General features: G+C 33.4%; 1 protein-coding gene across 8 annotated transcripts in view; it reads left to right on the forward strand.

Moving 5' to 3' along the window:
* COP1 (COP1 E3 ubiquitin ligase) overlaps positions 1 to 24176 on the forward strand; it is a 277806-nt gene that overhangs the window by 62702 nt on the left and 190928 nt on the right. For 4 of the 8 annotated variants that reach the window (XM_034941231.3, XM_008978351.4, XM_034941252.3 and 1 more), the window contains 3 exons: positions 5523 to 5591; positions 18048 to 18107; positions 19506 to 19582. In XM_034941231.3, the coding sequence (XP_034797122.1) occupies positions 5523 to 5591; positions 18048 to 18107; positions 19506 to 19582 (206 nt within the window). The remainder of the gene's footprint in view (positions 1 to 5522; positions 5592 to 18047; positions 18108 to 19505; positions 19583 to 24176) is intronic. The other 4 variants (XM_034941240.4, XM_034941236.3, XM_063598396.1 and 1 more) reach the window with 3 other exon arrangements.

Below are 24176 nucleotides of genomic sequence, written 5' to 3' on the forward strand. Positions count from 1 at the left end.
CCTCTATGTGTCCATGTGTCCTCATCATTTAGTTCTCACTTGTAAGTGAGAACATGTGGTATTTGGTTTTCGTCCTGTGTTAGTTTGCTAAGGATAATGGTTTCTGGCTTCATTTATGTTCCTGCAGAGGACGTGATCTCCTTTTTTATGGCTGCATAGCATTCTATCGTGTATGTACACCACATTTTCTTTATCTAATCTACCATTAATGGGCATTTAGGTTGATTCCATGTCTTTGCTATTGTAAATAGTGCTGCAGTGAACATACATGTGCATATGTCTTTATAATGCAAGGATTTGTATTCCTTTGGGTATCCTGGTCACATACACCCTTTCAAGACTGAGCCAGGAAGAAATTGAATCCCTGAACAGACCAATAAAGAGCTCCAAAATTAAATCAGTAATAAGTAGCCCGGCCAGATATACAAAGAAAAGCTGGTACCATTCCTACTGAAACTATTCCAAAAAATTGAGGAAGAGGCACTCCTCCCTAAGTATTCTGTGAGGCCAGCATCATCTTGATACCAAAACCTGGCAGAGACACAGCAAAAAAAGGAAACTTAAGACCAGTGTTATTGATTCACATCCATGCAAAAATCCTCAACAAAATACTGGCAAATTGAATCCAGCAGTACACCAAAAAGCTTATCCAGCATGATAAAGTAGGCTTTATCTTTGGGATGCAAGACTGGTTCAACATATGCAAATCAATAAATGTGATTTATCACACGAATGGAACTACAAAAGATAAAAACAACATGATTATCTCAGTAGATGCAGAAAAGACTTTCAACAAAATTCAGCCCTCCTTCATATTAAAAACTCTCAATAAACTAGGTATTGAAGGAACATACCGCAAAATAATAAGGGCCATCTGTGACAAACCCACAGCCAACATCATTAAATGGGCAAAGGCTGGAAGCATTGCCCTTGAAAACCAACACAAGACAAGGATGCCCTCTTTCACTACTCCTGTTTATTCAACATGGTAATGGAAGTCTTGGCTGGAGCAGTCAAGCATAGAAAGAAAGAAAGGGGATCCAAATAGGAAGAGAGTAAGTCAAACTATCTGTTTGCAGATGACATGGTTCTATATCTAGAAAATCCCATAGTCTCAGCCGACAAGCTTCTTAAGCTGATAAACAAGTTCAGCAAAGTCTCAGAATACAAAATCAATGTACAGAAATCACTAGTATTCATTTCTGTCAGTACAAAGACTTGGGAACTACCTGACTTATAAAAGGATTTGTTATCTAGTCTTTAGAGTCATCCACTTTTCCAAACTGCAGTACTTTTTATTGCCTTATTTTGTTATTCCAGAGAATTTTATACCCCAGGGACATGTATAAGGTAAACTTCTGGGTGGGTAAAAGATAAGTGACAAGCCTACCTGCTTTGCTGCCATCCCTTCCTTACAACCTTCTGTACAAAGTGAGAATAGAAAATTTGATGAAAGAGGCTAGAATTGAGAACTGGAGTGATGTCCTGTGAGCAGACATGTTTTAGAAGAAGAAAAGGTAGATGGTGGAGAATTAGGGAATCAACTTCCTAAAACCCTCTGTGTCCACATACGCTTTGGAAGATCTTCATGCATTCTCAGGTATATCTGTACCCTTATTTGAAGTCTGTTGTCTATACAAGCAGAAGTGAATATCCTTTAGAAGTTTTCTGTTGACAGTAGATTTAAGGAAAATACTGTACTGTTCTAGAGAAAAATTATTACCCAAATAGTAATATCCTATCTAAAGTATGGGATGATGACTCCTGTTTGTGAAATGTTACTTGCACATTTTATAGGTAGGGAATCTGAACCCAAGTAGGGGAAACACACATAAAGTTATCTAGGGTTTTTTTGGTTAGAATTTTAAGCTGGGCACAGTGGCTCACGCCGTAATTACAGCACTTTGGGAGGCCAGGAAGGCAGATCACTTAGGAGTTCGAGACCAGCCTGGCCAACATGGTGAAACCCAGTTTCTACTAAAAATACAGAAATTAGCTGGACATGGTGGTGCGAATGTTTAATCCCAGCTACTTGGGAGGCCGAGGCAGAAGAATTGCTTCACCTTGGGGGGCGGAGGCTGCAGTGAGCTGAGATCGTGCTACTGTACTCCAGCCTGGGAAACAGAGTGAGGCTCTGTCTCTTTCTCAAGAAAAAAAAAAAAATCTAAGTAATAATTACTTCTACTTTACAGTGTCATAACATTATTAACAAGATTTATAGCAAATAGCAACAGTCCCTAGTTCCATTACTCCCAGTCCCTAATATCAATTTTCCAGAAGGAATCTTTTCAATTTTTAATTGTTTTTATTTACTGCACACACTCTCTATTATGTATAATTTTTTTTTTTTTTTAGGAGAGAGAAGGTCTCGCTTTTTCACCCAGACTGGACTGCAATGGTGCGATCACTGCTCACTGCAGCCTTGAGCTTCCCAAGTAGCTGGGACCGTAGGCACATGCCACTATGTCCAGCTAGTTTTTGAATTTTTTGTAGAGATGGGGTGTCGCCATGTTGCCCAGGCTGGTCTTGAACTCCAGAGCTCACGCAATCTGCCTGCCTTGGCTTCCCGCAGTGCTAGGATTTTGCAGCCAACAATTCTATATTTCTAAATAACTTGCGTATGCCATTGTGCTTAGAAAGTCTTATGCAAAAAAAAAAAAAAAAAAAAATGCCCTCAAAATGGCAGTTGTTCTACTCTTGAGACGACTGTTGTAGAGTGAACTGTACTTGGGAAGATGAACTCATGCTAACTAAACCTGTAAGGACCAAATTACTCATTTATAGTGAAATATTTAAAAATCAGTTACATTAGTTATTTACATAGTTATGACCAATGTGTTTTCTCCCAGTTGGAAAGACATCTAACTTGCCATATAACCGAAGGATACTAAAGCATGGAATTGGAATAAGAAGAGTTTAATAGGCAATTCACATATTTAATTATATTAGGCTCTGATCAGGCAGTTGCTTCCATTCCCATAATAAGGATAATTTTTTCTTTTAGAATACAACAAAATTTAGTTGCAGAGAAGGGTAGGAAAATAAAGAAGACCAATGTTCTATAAAAACTCAAAGCATATTTCATGTCACATAGCAGATACGCTCCCTCTTGAGACGCTTAACTGAACCAGATGGGACAAGTGTAACAAAAACTTGCTGTATTGTAGAGTACTGAGAGTAGAGAGTAAAATTCTAAATATGTTTCTTTCTTTCTTTCTTTCTTTTTCTTTCTTTCTTTCTTTCTTTTTCTTTCTTTCCTTCCTTCTTTCTTTCTTTCCTTCTTTCTTTCTCTCCTTTCTTTCTTTCTCTCCTTCCTTCCTTCCTTTTTCTTTCTTTCTCTCTCTCTTTCTTTCTAAATACAGTTCTCTTTATTCTTTTTCTTACACGCTTCCTTATCCGAAAATGGGAGAATTGGGCTAAATGATCATTACACGTTTTTTGGAAGTTTTGACGATTGTAAGAGATGTTTAGAGAATTGACTTCTTGGACTTTCATTTTTAGTGGTGGGATTACTTTCATGTTAAAAATTCTGCACCTGTTCTAATAGAACATTATATGGCTAGACATTTTGGTATAATTGGTTATACTCTTTCCATTTTTTAAAGCATTCTCTTTTCTTCCACTATCTCTTTTTTATAATTTTCTTTCATATTTATATGTGAAATTGTAGTTTCATATTTGCCATTCATCCCTTTTCTTGAAATTCTTCCTTTAAAAAGATTAAACTGCAGAAGAAGGTGTCATGTGGTGAATTCCTGGTGTATGTAGTTGGCCCCACTTTCCTTTTACATTGACATTTTGGGAACTTTCTCCTTCTTTCTACAAGTTAATTGCATTCTTGTCATATTTACATATTCTAGTTAATAGATTGAAATGAAGTGTTCAGATTTATAATTTTGAAGATAGTTTGTATAATTCCTTTGTAAATGAACTGTCACTTTATTAACTTGGAGTTACTTTTTGTATAAAGTTGTTACTTTTTAAATAAACACGTGGTCTTTGTCCTCTAGACAAATAATCATAGATAGTTAGAGATAACCAGTGTAGAGAAGTCCCACAAACAATGTGGAAGGCTTGGATGCTTTGTCGTCATTGTTGAGACAGAGCCCATGTGAGTTTGTTCTGTGTGACAGATTAACTCACTTGGGAAGAATGGGTCTAAGGTCCAGTCAAAGTCAGTTTGTCATGCAAGAAAAAATTTCAATCTTCATGATTCTATGTTTTGGAAATTTATTCAGTTGTAAAACATATTAATTCAGTTATATTATTTTAATTGGACTATCCTGTTGTGATTGTCAGTTCATATTTTATCTCTCCTTATTTGCCTTGACTTGTAAATTACGTTGATCTGTTTTGCCTCTTATTTTTTAAAATCCAAAGATCTGCAAGAGGCATAGACTCTGGAAGTGGGTGTGAGGTGGTCATGCTTATTTGTAGTACGTGTTATATCTTAGTGATTCTTCAGATTTTAATTGACTTATTCTTAACATCTGGGCACTTGTTTAACAAAAATTCCTGGAACCTTTTCTAGAGCAACAGGATCAGAATTTTAAAAATCTGACCCAGTGTCTGTTTTAACAAATGCCCCAGGTAATTCTGTTGCATAGCCAGGCAAATGAAAATTTTATTAATCTTTTTTTCCACATATTTTTGTTTGTTTTGGAATTGCTCCACTGGGCTTTTTTATTCTCCCTTTCAAGTATATAAGAAAAAATTAGAATGATGTTTGTTCATAAACTATCTCTTATTGTTATTTTATTTTTAGCTTTTGATATTATTTTATATATTTTTATCAGATTAACCTGGAATTCCTGGTTCTTGTGAATTTTAACAGTAAATGATACATACTTGTGTTTTTATGTTTTGCTACTCAGAAAATGTCAAGGCTTATTATACTTTCATTTATCTGTTCTATCTTTGTCTCAATTACCAATTTGAGTTACTTCCTACCCGCAAGCTGTCCACTTGATTATATTAAATTTTTTTGTTTTCAGATGTTTGATTTTGCCTGAGATCTTCCATAGAAATATATTCTCACATCTGTGAATAAGTAGATAATAACTAGAAATAGTAAATTTGACTTGTGAAAGGTATAGGTTTATCTCTATTTATTACACTTACCTCTGCAAATGAACTTCTCATGGAGAAAGTGATTTTAGTGTCTATAAGCTATGTTACTTTCACTGTAAATTTTGTTTTGATGTTTTCTTACTTCAGTTGGGGAAGAGAAGGCTAGGAGTCAGGAAATAGAATTGCCATTATCCGTGAAAAGATTTTTCAGCATGTTAGATAAGGGATGTAATTTAGAACACCTGTTTCTTAGTTTTAGTTAGTTTTGTAGAAAATTGATTCTTTTAAAAATGCCAATTAGCAAATGGAATGGGAAAACTGATTAAATAGAAATAATAGACAAACTTAAATGGGTGCATAAATTTGCTTCATACTGTTTATGCTATGGTGTTAAAGAAAACTTTCAACTCAGTTATATTTTTTAAAAGAAAAATTATAATTTTCTATTGTAGGAATCACATGCAGCCCAACTACAGATTCTTATGGAATTCCTCAAGGTTGCAAGAAGAAATAAGAGAGAGGTATATTATTTTGTGTGTTTTACATAATGTTTTATTTACTATTGTTAACTGTTCCCATTTTGTAAAAGCATTTCAGGCTAAAAAATTTCTTTAAATATTTTTAAAAGCATTTGAATTTTTAGGAGGTTTCCTTAAGATTTGTTATTTTAACTTCTTTTCTCTTTACAACTTGACACTTAAAAAATCATTTTGTGGAGATGTGCTGAAAAGTTATCAGTAAGATTGACTGCAATAACTTACCTAAAAACTATAAAGAATTGAAAATAGATGTATTAAATAACAGCTTACCCTTCACCATGAAGAGAAAACTTAGGAAAATTTAGATAATAAAGCCTTAGGTAAGATATAGTTTTTTTCTTACGGTAAAAACATATGTAGGCAAAAACAAGTAAAAACATAGCTACCTATTTAGAACTTGGGAGGTCTAACTCATGGAGGATAGTTAAAAGGCAATTTTGTATCAACAGTTTTATAGCGAGCATGTTCTAATTTAACATTTATAAAATTTCTCAGTCATTTCACACTATACAAAATATGGGAAAATTAAATAGTCAAAATCCTGTGCTCTGGATAGCATGCTAAAATAACTTTGAAAACTTTTTTTTTTTTTTTTAATTTCTAACTGGCTGGAACCTGGTATGTTTATGTTAAGAATTGTCTAATTAGGATACTTTTTACTCATTTAAAAATGTGTAAATTGTCTGTTATGTGCTATGTTCTGGGCTGTCTTTATTCTTTTTGACAATAAATAGATAAGAGATGTTTTACTGGATGATGAAGTGTTGAATAGCTAAATATTTTTTATATGGTTTGTGACTATATTTTTCTTATTCTCAACTGTTGCTAATTTAGTTGTGATTTTAATATTCCTACTAACAAACATCTGTTATAAATTTAAGATTTACTTGTGTCTCAGGTTTTTTTTTTGTGGTAGGAAAGAAGAAGATGTCCAGTCATTCATTTGTTTAAATGTCTGGTGGTGCAATATAAATGGCAATGTGCGTGAAAGTTGCCTGTTACGGAGCTTGTGGTGAGCCAAGATCGCGCCACTGCACTCCAGCCTGGGCAACAGGGCGAGAATCTGGCCCAAAAAAAAGAAAGTTGCCTGATGATCTTGCTAAAATGCATGTTCAGATTAAGGGAGGCTCTGTTGGAGCCTGGCAATCTGCATTTCTGGAGAGATAATGGAGAATTCCTTTCCAACATTAATTATTCCGTGTGATCTTCATTTGGCCTTTGATGTGGTGGCCCATGGCCTCCCACAACACCATCTGTGATATTGACTTTGATTTTATAGCTTTGGCATAGTGTTTTTATATTTCCGTTATTAAACTTCTGGATGAATCATGCCGTAGAACTTTTTCGCTTGATTTTGGTTTGAATCTAAGCTAATGTTTGTGATTAATTTTTTTTTCTTTTCTCTTGGACCATATTTTCTTGTAGTAGGTGGGTTAACCAAGAAACATACTAGTTCCAAATACTTCTGGATATTTGTGCCTCCAGTGTACAGTGATTGTACTGTCATTAATACATTTTGGTTTTCTTGATTTTGATATATCTGTGATTGAGTGACTTTTTTAGTTTTAATTACACAAGAAATTCTGAGGAGCTAGGTAACAAATTGTAAACGTTTATCTACTACTTTGATTAAACTTCTTGAATTTCACAATAATTGGAATTGGGTACTATAGTGATTTGTAATTATAAAAAGCTTTAGTCTAGAAAATATGTTTTAGTGCAGACAGATTGAAGTGAGTGGTTATATTTTCTTCTTGCATGTAAGTCTATTTGTGTGTTTAATCTTCAAAATGAATATAATTGTTACAGGTCTTAGGACCCGTAATATGGTTTATATACTTGAACTTATTCAAGTAAAATACAGATTTACCAGGAGGCAAATTGTTTCTTTTGACATTCAAACTTTGAAAATTAACTTGGTGATTTCATTTGTAACTTTTAATTGGAGTTCTGTTGAGTGTAGTTTTAGACATTGATATATACCAATCAGAGAAGTTAAATATGCTTTTTGGATTTAATGTTAAGATTCATTTAACTCATTTGGATAATGAGTACTCCACTGTCACAACTGGCTAGTAATTTACGGCCATTTAATTTTCAGTTTTATTTTTTCCTACTGATTCTCCTTAGAATATTAAGAGAATGGAAAGTGCAAGGCACATAATAGGCATTTGCATTAGTTATCTATTGCTGTGTGACAAATTACTCTCAAATTTGATGTCCTAAAACATGAAAAATTTAATATATTGAGTCTAGAATTTTGATTCAGAGTAGCTGGGTGCCTTGGCTCTGGGTTTCTTACCAAGCTGCAATTAAGGTGTTGGCCAAGGGAGCAGTTATCTCAAGGTTTGACTGGGATAGGAACTTTCCAAGCTCACTCATCAGCTTTTGGAAAGAGATAACAATTTTTTTGTCACAGGGGCTTCTCCATAGGATAGCTCACTACATGGCAGCTGGCTGCCTCTCAAAAGGAACAAGTAAGAAAGCAAGAGAGGATATTGAAGACAGAAGTCACATGTTCTTTGTAACTTCATCTTGGAAATTATATCCTAAAACTTTTGCTGTTTTCTGTTTGTTAGAAGCACATCATTGGTTCATTCCACACTCAGAATTGCACAAGGGTGTGAATACTAAGAGGTGGGGATCTTTGGAGGCCATCTTAGAACTTGCCTATTAACAGCATTTGTTAGTTATATATATTTAAATGAACATGTTAGTCTTCCTTCATGGTCAGATTAAACAAAAGGGTGTTGGGTTCCATGTAAAAGCCAGTCTTCTCTGTGCAAATTTGTACCAGCATTTGAATGATTCCCTGCTGTTTCATTTGATTTAATTTTAAAATGTACTTTTGGAAATTTTTGATACCTATTAAATTTACTGTAATATAATCGTTCTGATGAGTCTTGGTTTCCTTTTGGTTTTACTTGGAATTTTAGTGAATTGAATTTTAAACGAGTTTTATATGAAAAACACAAAAAAGTATATAAACCAAATTTATAGTTTAAAGAATTACAGTAGAGTGACCATTTGTATAACCACCATTGTAAGCACAATGCAATACTGCTAGAACGGCTGAAGCACCCTGACCACCCTTTTTGGATTGCAGTCATCTTCCTTGCCCATTAGGTAACCAATGTTCTGATAATTATGGTAGTCACTTTCTTGCCTTTCTTTAATGTTTTGCTGCCTGAGTATCCATAGGTCTCTCTGTTTTTGAGCGTTATTTAAGTGTGCTTGTGCAGTATGTAATCTTTTATTCCTGTCTTCTTTGGCTAAATGTTAAGATTCATCCACATGGTTGTATATGACTGTAGTTGGTTGATTTTTGTTGTTGTATAGTATTCCATTAAGTGAATATGCCCCATTTTTGTTGTTGATCGTCATTTGAGTTGTTTTCAGTTTGGGGCTGTTGGCAAAAAAATACTACTATGTTATATGTGTATCCAGGTTTATGTTAGTATACATATTTATATGGAATGTATTTAGAAGTGGAATTGATGAGTCATAGGATATGTGTATCTTCAAATTTAATAGATAATGCCAAAATATTTTTTCAAAACAAGTTGTATTAGTTATTCTTCCTACAGGCATTGTATGAGCATTTCTGTTGCACTGTGTTCTTGCCAGTACGTGATACCAGTAGATTTTTTTTCCAGTTTAGCTAATCTTGGGGTATATACTGTTATATGGTTGTAATTTGCATTTTCCTGATGACTTATGAGGTTGAGCACCTAGTACTACATTGATTGGCCATTTGGGTTTTTTTATGTTTGTGTGTGAAGTAATTGTTTAAAACTTTTTACATTTTTTGTTTGATTTTTCTTAATGGTTTGATATTTATATATTCTAGATATACATCTTGTCAGATCTATCTATCACAAATATCTTTCCCTCTAATTGGGTTGCATTCTTTTCATTATCTTAATGGTGTCATTTGATGACCAGAAGTTTCTGATATTAATAGAGTGAAATTTATCTTATCTGTTATAATTAGTGTGTTTTGTGTCACTTAAAGAAGTCTTTTCCACCTGTGGTCATGAAGACATTTTTCTATGCTGTTCTTTATTTGAAGCTTTATTCTTTTATCTTTCATATTTAGATCTATACTCGAAGATTTATTTTTGTGTATAATGTGAGGTATAGAGATATTTTCATATGGATATCTAGCTGCCCAAGCATCCTTTATTAAAAAGTCCATTCTTTCTTCATCACTCTGAAGTTTCACCTTTGTCATATATCATGTGTCCATGTATGTATGGGTCTGTTTCTAGGTCCTCTTTTCTGCTTCACTGGTCTTTTTGGCAATACCACCTTGTATTAAATACTAGAGCTTTGAATTAAGTTGCTGTTCTTCTTTAAAGTCTGGGATATTCCTGGCTCTCTGCATTTCAGTATAAATTTTAGAATCAGCTAGTACGTTTCCATGGTAAACTTACTGTGCTTTTTATTGGGATTAATTTGACTAGATAAATCTGGGAGACTGTGTATTTACAGTATTCAGTCTTCTAATCTGTGAATGTGGTACTTCCCTCTATATTTAGATCTTTAAAATAGCCTTAAAATTTTTGTATTTTTCAGGGTAGTCTTACACATCTTTATTTTAGATTTAGTCATTTTTGATACTATTGTAAATGATGTCTGTGTCTCTAACTTTAGTTTCTTATTATTGCTAGTGTGTAGAAATACAGGTGGGTTTTACATGCAGATTTTTAAAAATATCCAGCAACCTGGTTAAACTCTCATTAATTCTATTTGTAGATTCTTGTATGTTTTCTATGTACACATCATAATCTGCAAATAATAACAGTTTAGTTTCATTCTTTATGATCCTTATATCTTTTATTTATTTTTCTTGTCTTACTCTGCTGGCTAGGACATCCGGTACAATGATGAATAGAAGTGGTGATAGCGGGGCATCCTAGTCTTGATGCTGATCTCAAAGTGAAAGCATTCAACGTGTCACCATTAGGTATGAAGTTTTCTGTAGGTTTTTTGTAGGTACTTTTTATCACTCAAGGTAGTAAATTTTTACCCAGTTTGCTAAGAGAATTTTTAAAAAGTTTCTGAGTGGGGTTGAGTAGTCTCCAGAATTTTTGTGCATCTGATGCAACCATATGATTTTTCCTTTTCATTCTGTTAATGTGAATAATTACTTTGGTTTAGCATTGGGGAGTCAATCAACTTTGCATCTAGAGTGACCAACCATCCTGATTGGCCCAGGGGTGTCTTAGTTATATCTTAGTTATATCACTGAAGGTTCTGCATTCTAGGAAACCCCACCAGGACAATTGGTCCCCCTACTTGCACCCCTTATATAAACCAAACTTGGCCATTATGTATATTCTCTTCTATATGGTTTGGTTTGCTTATATTTTGTTTAGGATTTTTGCATCTATGTTCATGAGTGAGATTGTTTTTTTTCTTACACATATCTTGTCCAGTTTTGCTATAAAGATTATGCTAGCTTTATCAAATGTGTTGGGAAATGTATCCTCTTTTTAAATTTTCTGGAATAATTTGTGTAGTCTAAGAACATCTTTTTTGAATGTTTAAAGATCTTACTGGAGAAGCAGTCTAGACCTGTGATTGTTTGCGGGAAGTTTTAAGTTATTGAATCTGTTACTTGAACAGTTACATTCTTATTAAGGTTTTTGTTTTAGATGTCACTTTTCATTTGTTAAATTTTTTCTAGTCATTGTTTATGTCATCTCAATTTTCAGATTTATTGGCGTAAGATTGGTCTTAATAGAGTCTTAAGTTTTTAATGTCACCAGGGTTCATTCCTGGCAGTGTTTATTTTGCTTGTTCCTCTCTCTCTCTCTCTCTCTCTCTCTCTCTCGCTCTCTCTCTCTCTCTCTCTCTCTCTCTCTCTCTTGCTTGTTCTGTTGGATCAATTCTTGCCAGGAATATATCAATTATATGGGTTTTTTTTCTAATAACTAACTTTTGACTTTGTTTTTCCTCTCTATTTTGTTTGTTTTCTGTTTTATTTATGTTCTTTATTATTTCCATCGTGCTTTCTTTGGTTTTATTTTTTTGTTCCTTCCTAATCTGTTGGCTTGGGTGGATATGCATATTATTATGCAGATTATTTTTTCTAATGTAGGCATTTAGGGCCATAGTTTCTTATTTTTTAACCTGTACCTAATTGTTTTGGCATCATATTTTATTATTGTTCAAAATAATTTCTAATTTTCATTATATTTTTTTCTTAGGCCTGTGGCTTATTTAGAAACAAATGTCTTATTACTTGAACATTGAGATTTTGGTTTTTTTTTGTTCTGGATTTCTGTTATAATTGCATTGTAGTCAGAAAGTTGTGTTTTCTTTCTTTGAATATAATATTTGCTGTACCAACTGGTAATTGGTTAAATTTTGAAATACTTGTGCTTGAAAAGAATGCATTTTCTGCAGTTGCATGATTCATTGTAAAGTTGTTAAATGTGTGGTGAGAATTTCCTGCATTCATACCAGGTCTTTCTTTCCTTGTTATACCTATTACTGGCTTATTATCTTTTAGGTGAATTTCTTATAGATAGCATATGGTTGGACTATGCTTTGTAAATCTACTCTGCCAGGCTCAGTTTTTTAATTGTGTATTTAGGCCATTTATTTAATATAAATATTATGGCATAAGCCTGTCATTTTATTTTTTGTTTTATATTTCTTTTTTTATTATTGTTGCTTTTCTGTTTTTCTTTCCATGGGTTTTTGAACAGTTTCTTTTCGGAATTCCATTTTGATTTATCTATAATGTTTTAAAGTAAATTTTTTGTATCATTTTTTAGTGGTTGCTCTCTCTATTACATCATATATTTGTAACTTATCAGCCTACTGGTATTGACATCTGTTTACATTTGCTCTTAAATAAGCCATCTTATTTTGTCCCCTCACTACTCTATCATTTATTTATTTGGTTTTGTTCTTGCTTTTTCTGTTTTCTTCTCAGCTTAAAACAAAATGTTGGCTGGGCACAGTGGCTCATGCCTGTAATTCTAACACGTTGGCGACGGTAGGAGGATCATTTGAGGGCCAGGAGTTCAAGACCAGCCTGGACAATATAGTGAGACTTTGTCTCTACAAACAATTAAAAAAAAATTCGTGGAGCATAGTGGCGTGTGCCTGTAGTCCCCGCTACTTGGGAGGCTGAGGTGAGAGAATTGCTTGAGCCTAGGAGGCAGAGGCTGCAGTGAACTGAGATTGTGCCACTGCACTCCAGCCTGGGTGACAAAATGAGTCCCTGTCTTAAAAAAAAAAAAAAAGAAAAGAAAAGAAAAAGTGCTATGAAAGGGTTAAATGAAGTCTTTTAATCAGGTCTGCCATTTCAGGAACTAGATATTAAGTATGTGAGTGTTTGTGGAGTGATAGTATGGGATGACAAGGGTTTTGGCCTGCTGTAGTGTGCACTTCATATGGCTAAATGCTTTGTTTTTGGTAGTAACTCTCTTAGAATTAGCATATATTAAGTTTTGCTGCTGTATGTATGTATGTATGTATGTATTTTTTGAGATGGAGTCTTGCTCTGTTGCCCAGGCTGGAGTGCGGTGGCACTATCTCGCCTCACTGCAACCTGCACCTCCCGGGTTCAAGAGATTCTCCTGCCTCACCCTCCCAAGTAGCTGGTATTACAGGTGCCTACCACCACGCCTGGCTAATTTTTATATTTTTAGTAGAGACAGGGTGTCACCTTATTGGCCAGACTGGTCTTGAACTCTGACCTTAGGTGATCTGCCCACCTCAGCCTCCCAAAGTGTTGGGCTTACAGGCGTGAGCCACCGCACCTAGCCTTGCTTGATTTTTAAAATCAGCTTTTCCCCATTGAAAGTGTAATGGTGTATTCTTTTGTTCAGTTTGGAACAATTATATGTAATGTATTCAAAATTATATTAAAAATTCAAATAATGAGTTTAATGCTTAAGCATATCTTTATCAAGGCACTAATGAAAGTCAGTTGAGTACCAATGATACCTACCTGCACCAAATCCATTGTCAGTAATGGGAGAGTCTATCTATTATCTTCGTAAGGGATTCTGAGACTTACTTACTCTTTACCGTTACGTTAAATGTTTCTAAAAGTTTTCTTTGGGCTTTGGCACAGTGTTAAGAGAGTGCTTGCTATTGATTCTTTAGTCCCATGCCCTCAAATAGCATTGTCTTAGTCCTCCATCTTATATATTTATTTATTTTTCTGAGTGGCACCAAACTCTGTAATGGTGTTAAGATAAATGTGATCTAGGAGTTTATTATCATTCCTAATTTGTGATTGATTTTCCTTTAGATAATAGCAGTTCAGCTTCTTGAACTTTTCTTCATATATCTTTAAAACATTCTTGGACTTATATTCAGACTTTTCTTCTAAGTTCTCCTTCCTGGGGTTATGTTTACAGAGTGAATTTAGCCCATTTTTTCTTTCCACATCCTTGAAGTGGTTGTCCTTCATCATTTTTCTATTTACTAGTACTAAAATGTCTTGGACTGATGCCCTTACAATTTACAGCTCCAAATCCCTTCAGAATTCTCATCTTAAAATGGAAACACCTCAAATTTAATATGTGCTCTCTCAACAGTTTTCAGTCTTCCAAACTTTTTTCTTTTTAATATTTCTTGCCTGATACCTTGTCAGACTTTCTTATGGATAGGTTATATCATTTTGTTTTGCATTCTGTCTGTATATCTGTCAGGACAACACCATGCCTTCGTTATTTGATTTTTAAGTTGAACCGTATGAAATTGCTGTTTTTGAAGTAAAAATTGTTTTATTATTGGCAGTTTTATGAGGTTCACCTTATGTATAGAAGCCTTCATATGTAACAATAGGTATATGATCCAGTAAAAGCTTTGAGGTATTAGGAGATGGAACATTATTTTCAGAGAAGACATTAGAGTTTAATATTTTGAGATTTCAGGTCACATTGGAAATTTTTCTGGAATTTCAAGTTCAAAAGCAGAATAAAAATTAATTTGATTTCAATTATTATCATACAAGTAATATTGGCTGTCTTTGGCTATTGATATTACAGATATTTACTTTTTAAATATAATTTCAACTTTTCGATTCAGGGAGTACATGTACGGGTTTCTTACATAGATATATGGTATGATGCTAAAATTTGGGGTATGATTGACCCCGTCACTCAGAAATGTGAGCATAGTACTCAGCAGTTAGTTCTTCAACCCTTTCTTCCTTTCCCCACCCCAGTAGTTCCCAGTGTCTGTTGTAACCATCTTTATGAGTACCCAATGTTTAACTCCCACTTATAAGTGAGAACATGTGGTATTTGGTTTTCTCTTACTTCATTAATTCACTTAGGATGATGGCTTCCAGCTCCATCCATGTTGCTGCAAAGGACATGATTTGTTCTTTTTATGGCTGTATAGTATTCCATGGTGTCTCTGTATCACATCTTTATTGAGTCCACCGTTGATGGGCAATGATGGGCATTGATGAATCTTTGCTGTGATGAATAGAGCTATGATGAACATACAAATACACTTGTCTTTGGGGGAGAATGATTTATTTTCTTTTGGATATATACTCAATAATGGAATTACTTGGTCAAATAGTAGTTCTCTTTTAATAAGCTCTTTGAGAAATCTCCCAACTCCGGTCTCCACAGTGGCTGAACTAATTTACATTCCCACCAGCAGTGTACAAACATTCCTTTTTCTCTGCAGCCTCACCAGCTTCTCTTTTTTTGTTTTTGTTTTTGTTTTGTTTTTTTTGTTTTTGTTTTTTCACTTTTCAATAATTGCCATTCTGACTGGTGTGAGATGGTATCTCATTTTGGTTTTTGTTAACATTTATCTGATGATTAGTGATGTTGAGCATTTTTTTATGTGTGATGGCCACTTGTATGTTGCCTTTTGGGAATTGTCTGTTTATGTCTGTGCCCATTTTTTAATGGGGTTATTTGTTTTTTGTTTTTCATTTATTTACGTTCCTTGTAGATTCTGGATATTAGACTTTTGTCAGATAGTCATTCTTCTTTTTAAATGTATTTTTTAAAGCAATTATTCTAAAGACCTCTTATATATAGTAAAGCATTTGTTTAAATAAAAATTTCAAGAGTGGAACATTTTAAGGTAGTTAAATGAAAATGTTTAAGAGATTACCATGGGAGTGTTTTGCTGAATTAGAGGTCAGCATCACTGGATGCTGGAGTTGAAAATGTCCATGAACCCAAAGGCTTCAATGATGGTGGAGAATAACTGGGATGTTTATAGATGGCTCAAGTGGGTGGACAGGGATTTGGCTGCTTGGTATGAGCTAGACAGAGTGGTTTTTATGTTATGGTGGAAAACTAATTTTAGGGCGGAAGACTAATTGTTGGAAATAGCCATGGAATGGAGTAGAAATAGTGAGTTCCTATCTATTAATAAGTCCTGTAAACTCTGGGGCTTTAGAGACTTTATCAATTGAGCAGCCGTTATTTGAAAGAGTTTCAGGACAGACAGTGTCTTTAACAGTGAGCAGGGTTTCAGTTAAGGTGGCATTGTGTGACATATTTTAAGGTGGCAGGAAGTTTATTAAAGTAGATAGATGAGTTGAAAGCTTTTGAAAATGCTAATCACTCTTTTAACCCTTGATTTCTCCAATGGTACTGTCATTTCCCCTGGTTTTCTGGCTGCGACTTTGCCCTTCTTGATTGTTAATGCTGCTTCTTCCTTTGCCCATCTCTTTAACATTGGTGTTTTCTACCATTTCAGTTTTGCTTTTATCTCTTCTGACTATACTTATTGATGTTAAGCAGTTTTATTTATTGCCTTTCAGATTTATTATTTACCTTTCTCATAGCTTTTGTACCTTCGCATATGTTATTATTTACTCTGCTTATTCTGTCATGCCTCACTGTTTTCCACTTGGCAGAATTCTGTTAGTCCTTTAAGGCTCAGCCTCTGATTTAATTTTCAATCAAATTTTAGTTATCTAGTCCTCTTCTTACCCCACCAGCTCTACATTAGATGTGGTCTATATTCCCTTAATACGTTGTATACCATCATCATAATGCTTGCTATGATATTTCAACTATTGGCTTTCTTATTTGCCATCTCCCCTAGACTGAACTCAGGGTAAGGGCTACAGTTGTTTTTCGATCCTGTTCTTCTCAGTACTTAGGAGGGTGCCTAGAATTGGTAAATACTTGAATGAGTAAGTTACTAATTATATTACCAACTTTGCCTGTATTGCCACAGAAGATACTAATACTAATAAGTCTATAAAAAACCCTGTTTGCCCTTATCAGTTATTAAAGAAATGAGTTAATAATAAGGTACTGTTTTCAATAGGTAGTAAAGAATAGTAGTTAAAAGCATGAATTCTGGAACAATAAGCCTACCTTAATTTGAATTCCAGTTCTGCCACTTACAGAATGATTTTGGACAAATCATTTAACCTTTCTGTGCTTCATTTTCACATCTGGCAATCAGTAATATATAAGTATTAGTTGTTAATATTTTACATTTATAAATTTGTTCAATATTTCCAGGTTAGAGTAAGACAACCGCATCCTGGCGTTAGGAATTTAAATTGGTATAGTGTTTCTGGAAAGCAGTTTTCTTTTGATTGAATAATTTTATTTTTAATACTCTCAATAAAATCTGAAGTAACCTTTTAATAAAATCTGAAAATGAAATGAAATCTGAAAGAACAATATGTTCCAGAATTATATATGATAGTTTGCAGGCAACTTAAATCTCTAATGAGAAAGGGAATGGTTCAATATATTAAGTGTTATTCAACAGTTACAATGTTTGCATTTTAGTGGCATGGAAAATTATTAGTGGTTTAATAGGTGAGATATAAAAGATAAAATACTAACTCAAATATGTTTTTAAAACCCTTAAGAAGGAAGTGTTAAGATACTGACTTGTGGTTGCTTTTGGGTGAGGGGATTTAACCTCTGTCAGACTAATCTTTGTTTATAAAGTGTGATTAAAGTTCTGGTGCAGTGGCTCACGCCTGTAATACCAGCACTTTGGGAGGCTGAGGCGGGCAGATTGCTTGAGCTCAAAAGTTGGAGACCAGCCTGGGCAACATAGTGAAACCTATCTCTATTTAAAAAAAAAAAAGTGTGATTAACAACTGACATGCTGAATTTTTCTGTTTAACAACTAAATGAGGTAATGTGAAAGTTCTTTGGCTATCTTGTATTTTTTTAAGTCACTGTCATTCATCTCATACTTTTATTATAAAATCAAACTGTTGTATTAAAGAAGTACAACATTGTGTTTTCACATAATTCTCTACCTTTGCATTAAAAAATGGGAACTTCTAGCTATATTTTGTTGATGGTTATCCCTCCTGTTAATTTGCCATTAGTGCCAAGTTTGATAGAAATTATTTTCCTAATGTAAATTTATTTTATGATCATGGTGATGCCATTTTGGTTTGGCTTAGGCTTTTTTTTTTTTGTCTTTCTCTCTCTATTTAATCTGCAGCAACTGGAACAGATCCAGAAGGAGCTAAGTGTTTTGGAAGAGGATATTAAGAGAGTGGAAGTAAGGAATCAAGAATTTCTCACATCCTTAGCAATTTTTCAATTTCATGAAATTGTCACCTTTCCATTAAGTTGCTGTGTTAAGTTTATGGGATTGGTCTTAGGAAGAAAGTAACAGCTGTTACTTTCATTTTAATTGAGGATGAATTTTTGTAGAAAAAAACATTCTGAACACTTGATAAAATATAGTCTAAATTTGTTTTACAATGTTTTATTGCCATAATTTTTCTCGATTAGACTGACAAAAAAAATCACTCAGTTTTCTTGGAGTGCCATCATAACTTAAAACTGTCAATTATTACCACTAAAATGCTTTTTTTATTAATAACTTTTACATACCTACTCTGCGCATTTCTAGGAGTTAAGGTTAATTAAAAGAGAAATATAAGAATACATTACCAGTATTCTGGGAATTTACAGTTTAATATAGTTTACCTAAGGAAATTTATGGGAGGACCCTTGGGAGTCTTATAGGGTATTATGATTTGAAGTTTTTGCCTTTGGCTGTATTTATTAATTTAGTTTGTGTTTTTAGTTATTTATATGTATTATAATTTTCTTTTGCTGATACATAGAACATGTTTAAGATTAATGGATTTAATATTTAGTGGATGTTCAGTATCCTCTGTAGCATTCTTAAGTTGTTACACATTTATGTCACTTACCTGACTGTATGATTGAGCTGAGGTTGCATTAGCTAGAAATAATTCTACCTGATTATGCATCTTTAGTGGCATTTTAAAATTTGCTATTTTTTCATTAATCAAAGTTAGTACATAAAAAAGGAAGCTAGGTTGTCAGTGTGAGAGATAAAATTCATATAATGGTTGATTAGGCCTATTCCTCTGGATTACTGATCAAAAATTAGAGTCTAAGTCATTATTAAACAAAGCTGATATTTCAATCTTAATATTTGTGAAGAATATGTATAAAGCAGAGACTGACATATTCTGGGTGTTTTTTGTGTTTTTATGTTCAAGAGTTGAACCTGATGATCCAGTTATCTTACTGTCATATTTATCTTAACATTTATCAATAGATTATCACCTGAATTAATGATATGCTAGTTCACTATTCACATAGTATAATGTACATGTCATTTAAAATATTTACATTTACATTTATCTTTTTCTGCATGTGGTGGCTTCATTGATGAACAATATTTAGTAAACAATTTATAGTTCTTTAAGATTGTGTACCATGGAAAAGGCTTGTCTCTTAACTTTTCACATGTCCTTGCTTTTGTATTCTGTGGAGAGGAAGCCTTCAGAAATTTGATATTGAGACAAACAGGGACTGATGAAAACCTGGGAATAGAAAGGAATATATCATGCCTCTTCTTGATTTATATATCTTCTATTTGAAATATCTACTATAATTCAAATAATTTTATTTTCAGGAAATGAGTGGCTTATACTCTCCTGTCAGTGAGGATAGCACAGTGCCTCAATTTGAAGCTCCTTCTCCATCACACAGGTACAAGCTTCACACTTGCAATTGATTAGAATTCATATTACAAAGTATGCATATGGTCTAGTCCTTTAGGAGCCTTTTCCATGCAGTGTATGAAACCCCTGAGAAATTACTTTGGTCATGATCTAGAAATGATATTCATATGGCCCATCTGTTTCCTTAATGCGTTGGATTTCATGCCAGGAAGAGTTAGCGAGTAGAATACTATAATGTTATGAATTCACAGTTGGATTAAAAGTTTGATGAATTTCTTAAAGTAATGATAGCTTTAAATATCTTGTGAATTAAAGTCAGATGACATTCAAAAATCTAAATTTGAGAACATGAAGTGGTAATATTAGGGAAAAATGTGATAAAATAAAACCTTGGACTTCTCCCCCTAACTTGTTAAATTTTATTGGACAGATCACTTTTCCCACATTTAAAATGAGGGCAGTAGACAGATCTGTTAGTTTAGATTTCCTTGGTATTTTCTTATAACTACTTATTATTAATTAATTCTTCTATATGCGATATTAGAATAGGGTTATATTTGTCATGACCATTTCCCAAGATTTTAGAATAAAGCCTGGTTTCATTTAGTAGTAGGTATTTGTAAAGCATGGTGAATGTGTGTGTTTCCCTTTTAGCTGTAAAACCTACTTCATGAAATATATGCTATCTGAATCTTGAGTTTTGAATTTTTATGCTTGAAATGTTCAAACTAAGAACAGTTTTACATGAAATCATTTGTTTTTGATTTGTTAAATCCACTCTCTGTTTAGGATAACGATTTAATGGAATCTTATCAGACAAATAGTTTTAGGGTAATGTGTACTATCAGGAAGTCCAGTTCTACTATGGTAGATTATAATAACCTTCGGAAACCTTATCACTTTAGGAAAGCTATTATGGATCTAGTTCGGTACATCATGTACAGAAAGGGTGCAGGGATGTTCTAGTTAAGGAGACTTCAGAGGTTTGACATTTTTCCCATTAATTATAATATGGAGAATCCTTGTGAGTTCGTTAATTCTGGTGTTATTTTAGCTGTGTAATTCAGCCGATTTTCTTCTATATTTTACTTTCTTTGAAACATTTGAGAATGACTTGGTCTGTGTATATTGTTATCTTTAAGTCTTGAATTCAGTTCTGATATGCACAGGATCTTTGTCAATGGAATACTTATTATGTAAGTACATACAGGGAAGAAAAAGTTGTCACATCACAAAAAGTTCACTAATAATGATTCATTCCCATTGTCTTTTTCCTCTCTGTTTAACAGTAGCAAATTTTTTTTGTATATATTGTTTCCAGATCTTTGTTACTCAGTCTCTCACTGATTGTTGGATTTTATGAAATTGTGACAGTATAGTGCATTTACTTAATTGCTCTATTTATTGAATGCCTCTGATGTGCTAGGGACTATTCTAGGTGTTGGATCTAGCTGACAAAGTCCTCGTCCCTTTGGAGCTTACATTTTGGGATGTGTGTATGGAGGTTGGGGGAGACACTAAAAGGGCCAATGTATAGCATAGTAGTAGTATATAACATACAATACAGTCATGCACTGCATAATGACGTTTCAGTGATGGACTGCATATATGACGGTGATCTCATAAGAAAATAATAGAGCACATAAAGAGACCTAATATATGACACTTGATATTGGCATTGCAGATCAAGTAGGGGAAATGACTGACATTCAGTAATGGTGCTGGGACATTGGTTTTTCACATATATATGTGTACATATGTATATATACGTACGTATATACGTATGTGTGTACATACGTATATATATACGTATGTGTATGGGTATATATAGTATATATACGTACATATGTGTATATATGTGTATATATAGTATATATACGTACATATACGTACATATAGTATATATACGTACATATATGTACATATAGTATATATACGTACATGTACGTATATATACTATATATACGTACATGTACGTATATATACTATATATACGTACATATAGGTATATATGTGTATATATGTACATATGTGTATATATGTGTATATATAGTATATATACGTACATATGTGTATATATGTGTATATATAGTGTATATATAGTATATATACGTACATATGTGTGTATATGTAGTATATATACGTACATATGTGTATATATGTGTATATATTCATATATGTGTGTGTGTATATACACACACACATACATACCCCCATCTTGGTTTGTGTAAGTATACTCTATGATCACATAATGACAAAATTGCCTAATGACACATTTCTCAGACTGTATCCCTGTCATTGAGTGATGCATGACTGCACTACCTTAGGAAGAATAGTTAGGCATGGTAGGGCTTTGCAAGAGGATTCTGTTTTAGTTTTCATAGCCAGGCTTCTCCAAGGAGGTGACATTTAAGTTGACACATTAATCAAGTAAAGACTAATTTTGATGGAAAGTTATGGGATAGTGTTGAGCAGGATCTGATTTAGATTTTAAAATGTTTATTTGGATCCCTGTGTGGAGGACAGAGAAGATGTGTCCCTCTCAACCCCTTGACATTGGAAGCTGGGGAGAAAAGTTAGGAAGCATTGTAGCAGTCCAGAAGAGAGGAGATGTTGGTTTGCATTAGGATTTTATTGATAGAAGAGGTAAGAGTGGTTGTATTGTAAAATAAAGTAGCAGATCTTGTAAAACATACTAGATTTCATGAAGTTTATGAAAATATTGTTGGAGAATTGCTAAAATTGCTTGCAAAGCTGTCATTAAATTAGATTCTAGCAGAGTTAAATGGGTTAGCAGTTCAAGAAGGGAAAATAGGCAAACAGTATTTTCTTCAAGAGTGTTTTGATATTTTCTCTAAACAAGTGATGTGAATATTACTCAAGGATTGAGAGAGGCACTTGGGAAAAATGATGTAGCCCTTAAATACTCTTGAGTGAAAATGATCCTTAAGATTACGATTTGAAATCAGACACGCTGAGACAAATATTATCTTTTATAATACTATTCATATTTGATTTTTCTTTAAGCAATAGCATGTAGTTGCAATTTTACTAATCTTTTTTCTTTCAGAATTATTAGCTTTATTATTTAAATGCCAGACAGTTTTTGTTCTTATTCCTCACTAAAAAGTTTTGATCTCTCTTTTAAGCAGGCTTACTTTACAAAAGCTCTTTTCTAGATTTGTTAGTTTTCTGTAATGAGTATCTTTATTATATGTCAGGTCACTGAATCCTTTACATAGATTCTGGGTTTATGTTTAGATTATGTATTTAAATGAAAAAGAAAAACAGAAGCCAGATAATGGTATTCTCTCCCTTTCCCAGCCCCCCACAGAACTTCATATTCTGCCTACTTTGATTAGCTGTAATTGTCATATCCTGTTTTACTGCTTCTGCCTTGTTTAGATCCTTAGCGTCACCTCATCTAGCAATAATCTTTTAACCTATCCTTTTATGTGTTATTGCCAGAAATATGATGTTTCTTTCCTGCTTAAAATTTTTCAGTAGCTGCCTATCATGTACATTGGTTTAGATCCATCTCTTTGCATAACCCTCCGTAATTGCCTAGCCCCAGCCTATTGTTTTTGTGCTTTAAAATTGTATGTAACTCTCAAAGCAGAATGTTAGGGTATCTTTGCTTACACTGTTCCTTTTGCCTAGAAACTTCTCCTGGATTCAGCTGTTAAGTAACTATCCCCAAAGACCCCAAACCTAGGGTGAAGTCTTTCTATTCTTTTTTCAGATGCCCTTTCCCTAAAAAATTAGGGGCAGGGAAAAGGAAGCAGGAGATAGAATTAACCACTTGTTTTGTTTTGTAAAGATTTCTACTTATTTTGATTCTGTTTCTATAATATGTATTACTTTGGAAAAAATACATGTTTTCCATGCTGTACTGTAATCCTGTGAGTATTGTTTTTTTCTTATACTTCCACATTTTTATGTATTTATTTATATATAATAAGGACTTAAATACAAGGTTTTGAGTAAATATTTACCTAACCTAGAATGTCATTTAATTTTCACAGTTTGTGAATTTGTTAAAGCATCACATGTAGTATACTTAATAGGTTAATTATTTTAATCTTGCTATAAAAGCTATCAGCCATGCTTCATTGAGGTGAGGTATGTTTTTTAAAAAAAAAATCAGTTGAATTTTTTAACCTTTTAAGCTTTCATCCATTTCAAACTTTCCGTAGAATTAATCAAACCAATGACTGCTATACTTAGAATCTTTTTAATCTGTTTTAAATTCTAAGGAAGAAAGTCTTCACAATTCTCAGTATAAACCATAGTTTACATTTTATTGTTGCATAGTTTGTGTCAAATAATGAGTAAATTAGAGATTGGTAGGCAAGCATAGTCTCTTTTACTTATTATCAAGAGGAATTGGTTCTTTTGTATGGGAGGGTGATTATGAGGATATATATCCTATCTGCCGTTCTAGAGTATTATTAATATTTTAGACATTTTTTAACTTTTTAGCTCAGACTTTATTTAAATAATAAAGCAAAACATTTTTGTTAGGTTCTCGTCCTGGCAAATAGGACAATGCTGATTTTTTTTTTATATTGAAACATACTTAGACCAGGTTTGATTATCTCTGAATTTTTGAGAGCGGTAAA

Source organism: Pan paniscus, chromosome 1 (genome assembly GCF_029289425.2).
Source record: "Pan paniscus chromosome 1, NHGRI_mPanPan1-v2.0_pri, whole genome shotgun sequence".
Classification (NCBI taxonomy): Eukaryota; Metazoa; Chordata; class Mammalia; order Primates; family Hominidae; genus Pan; species Pan paniscus.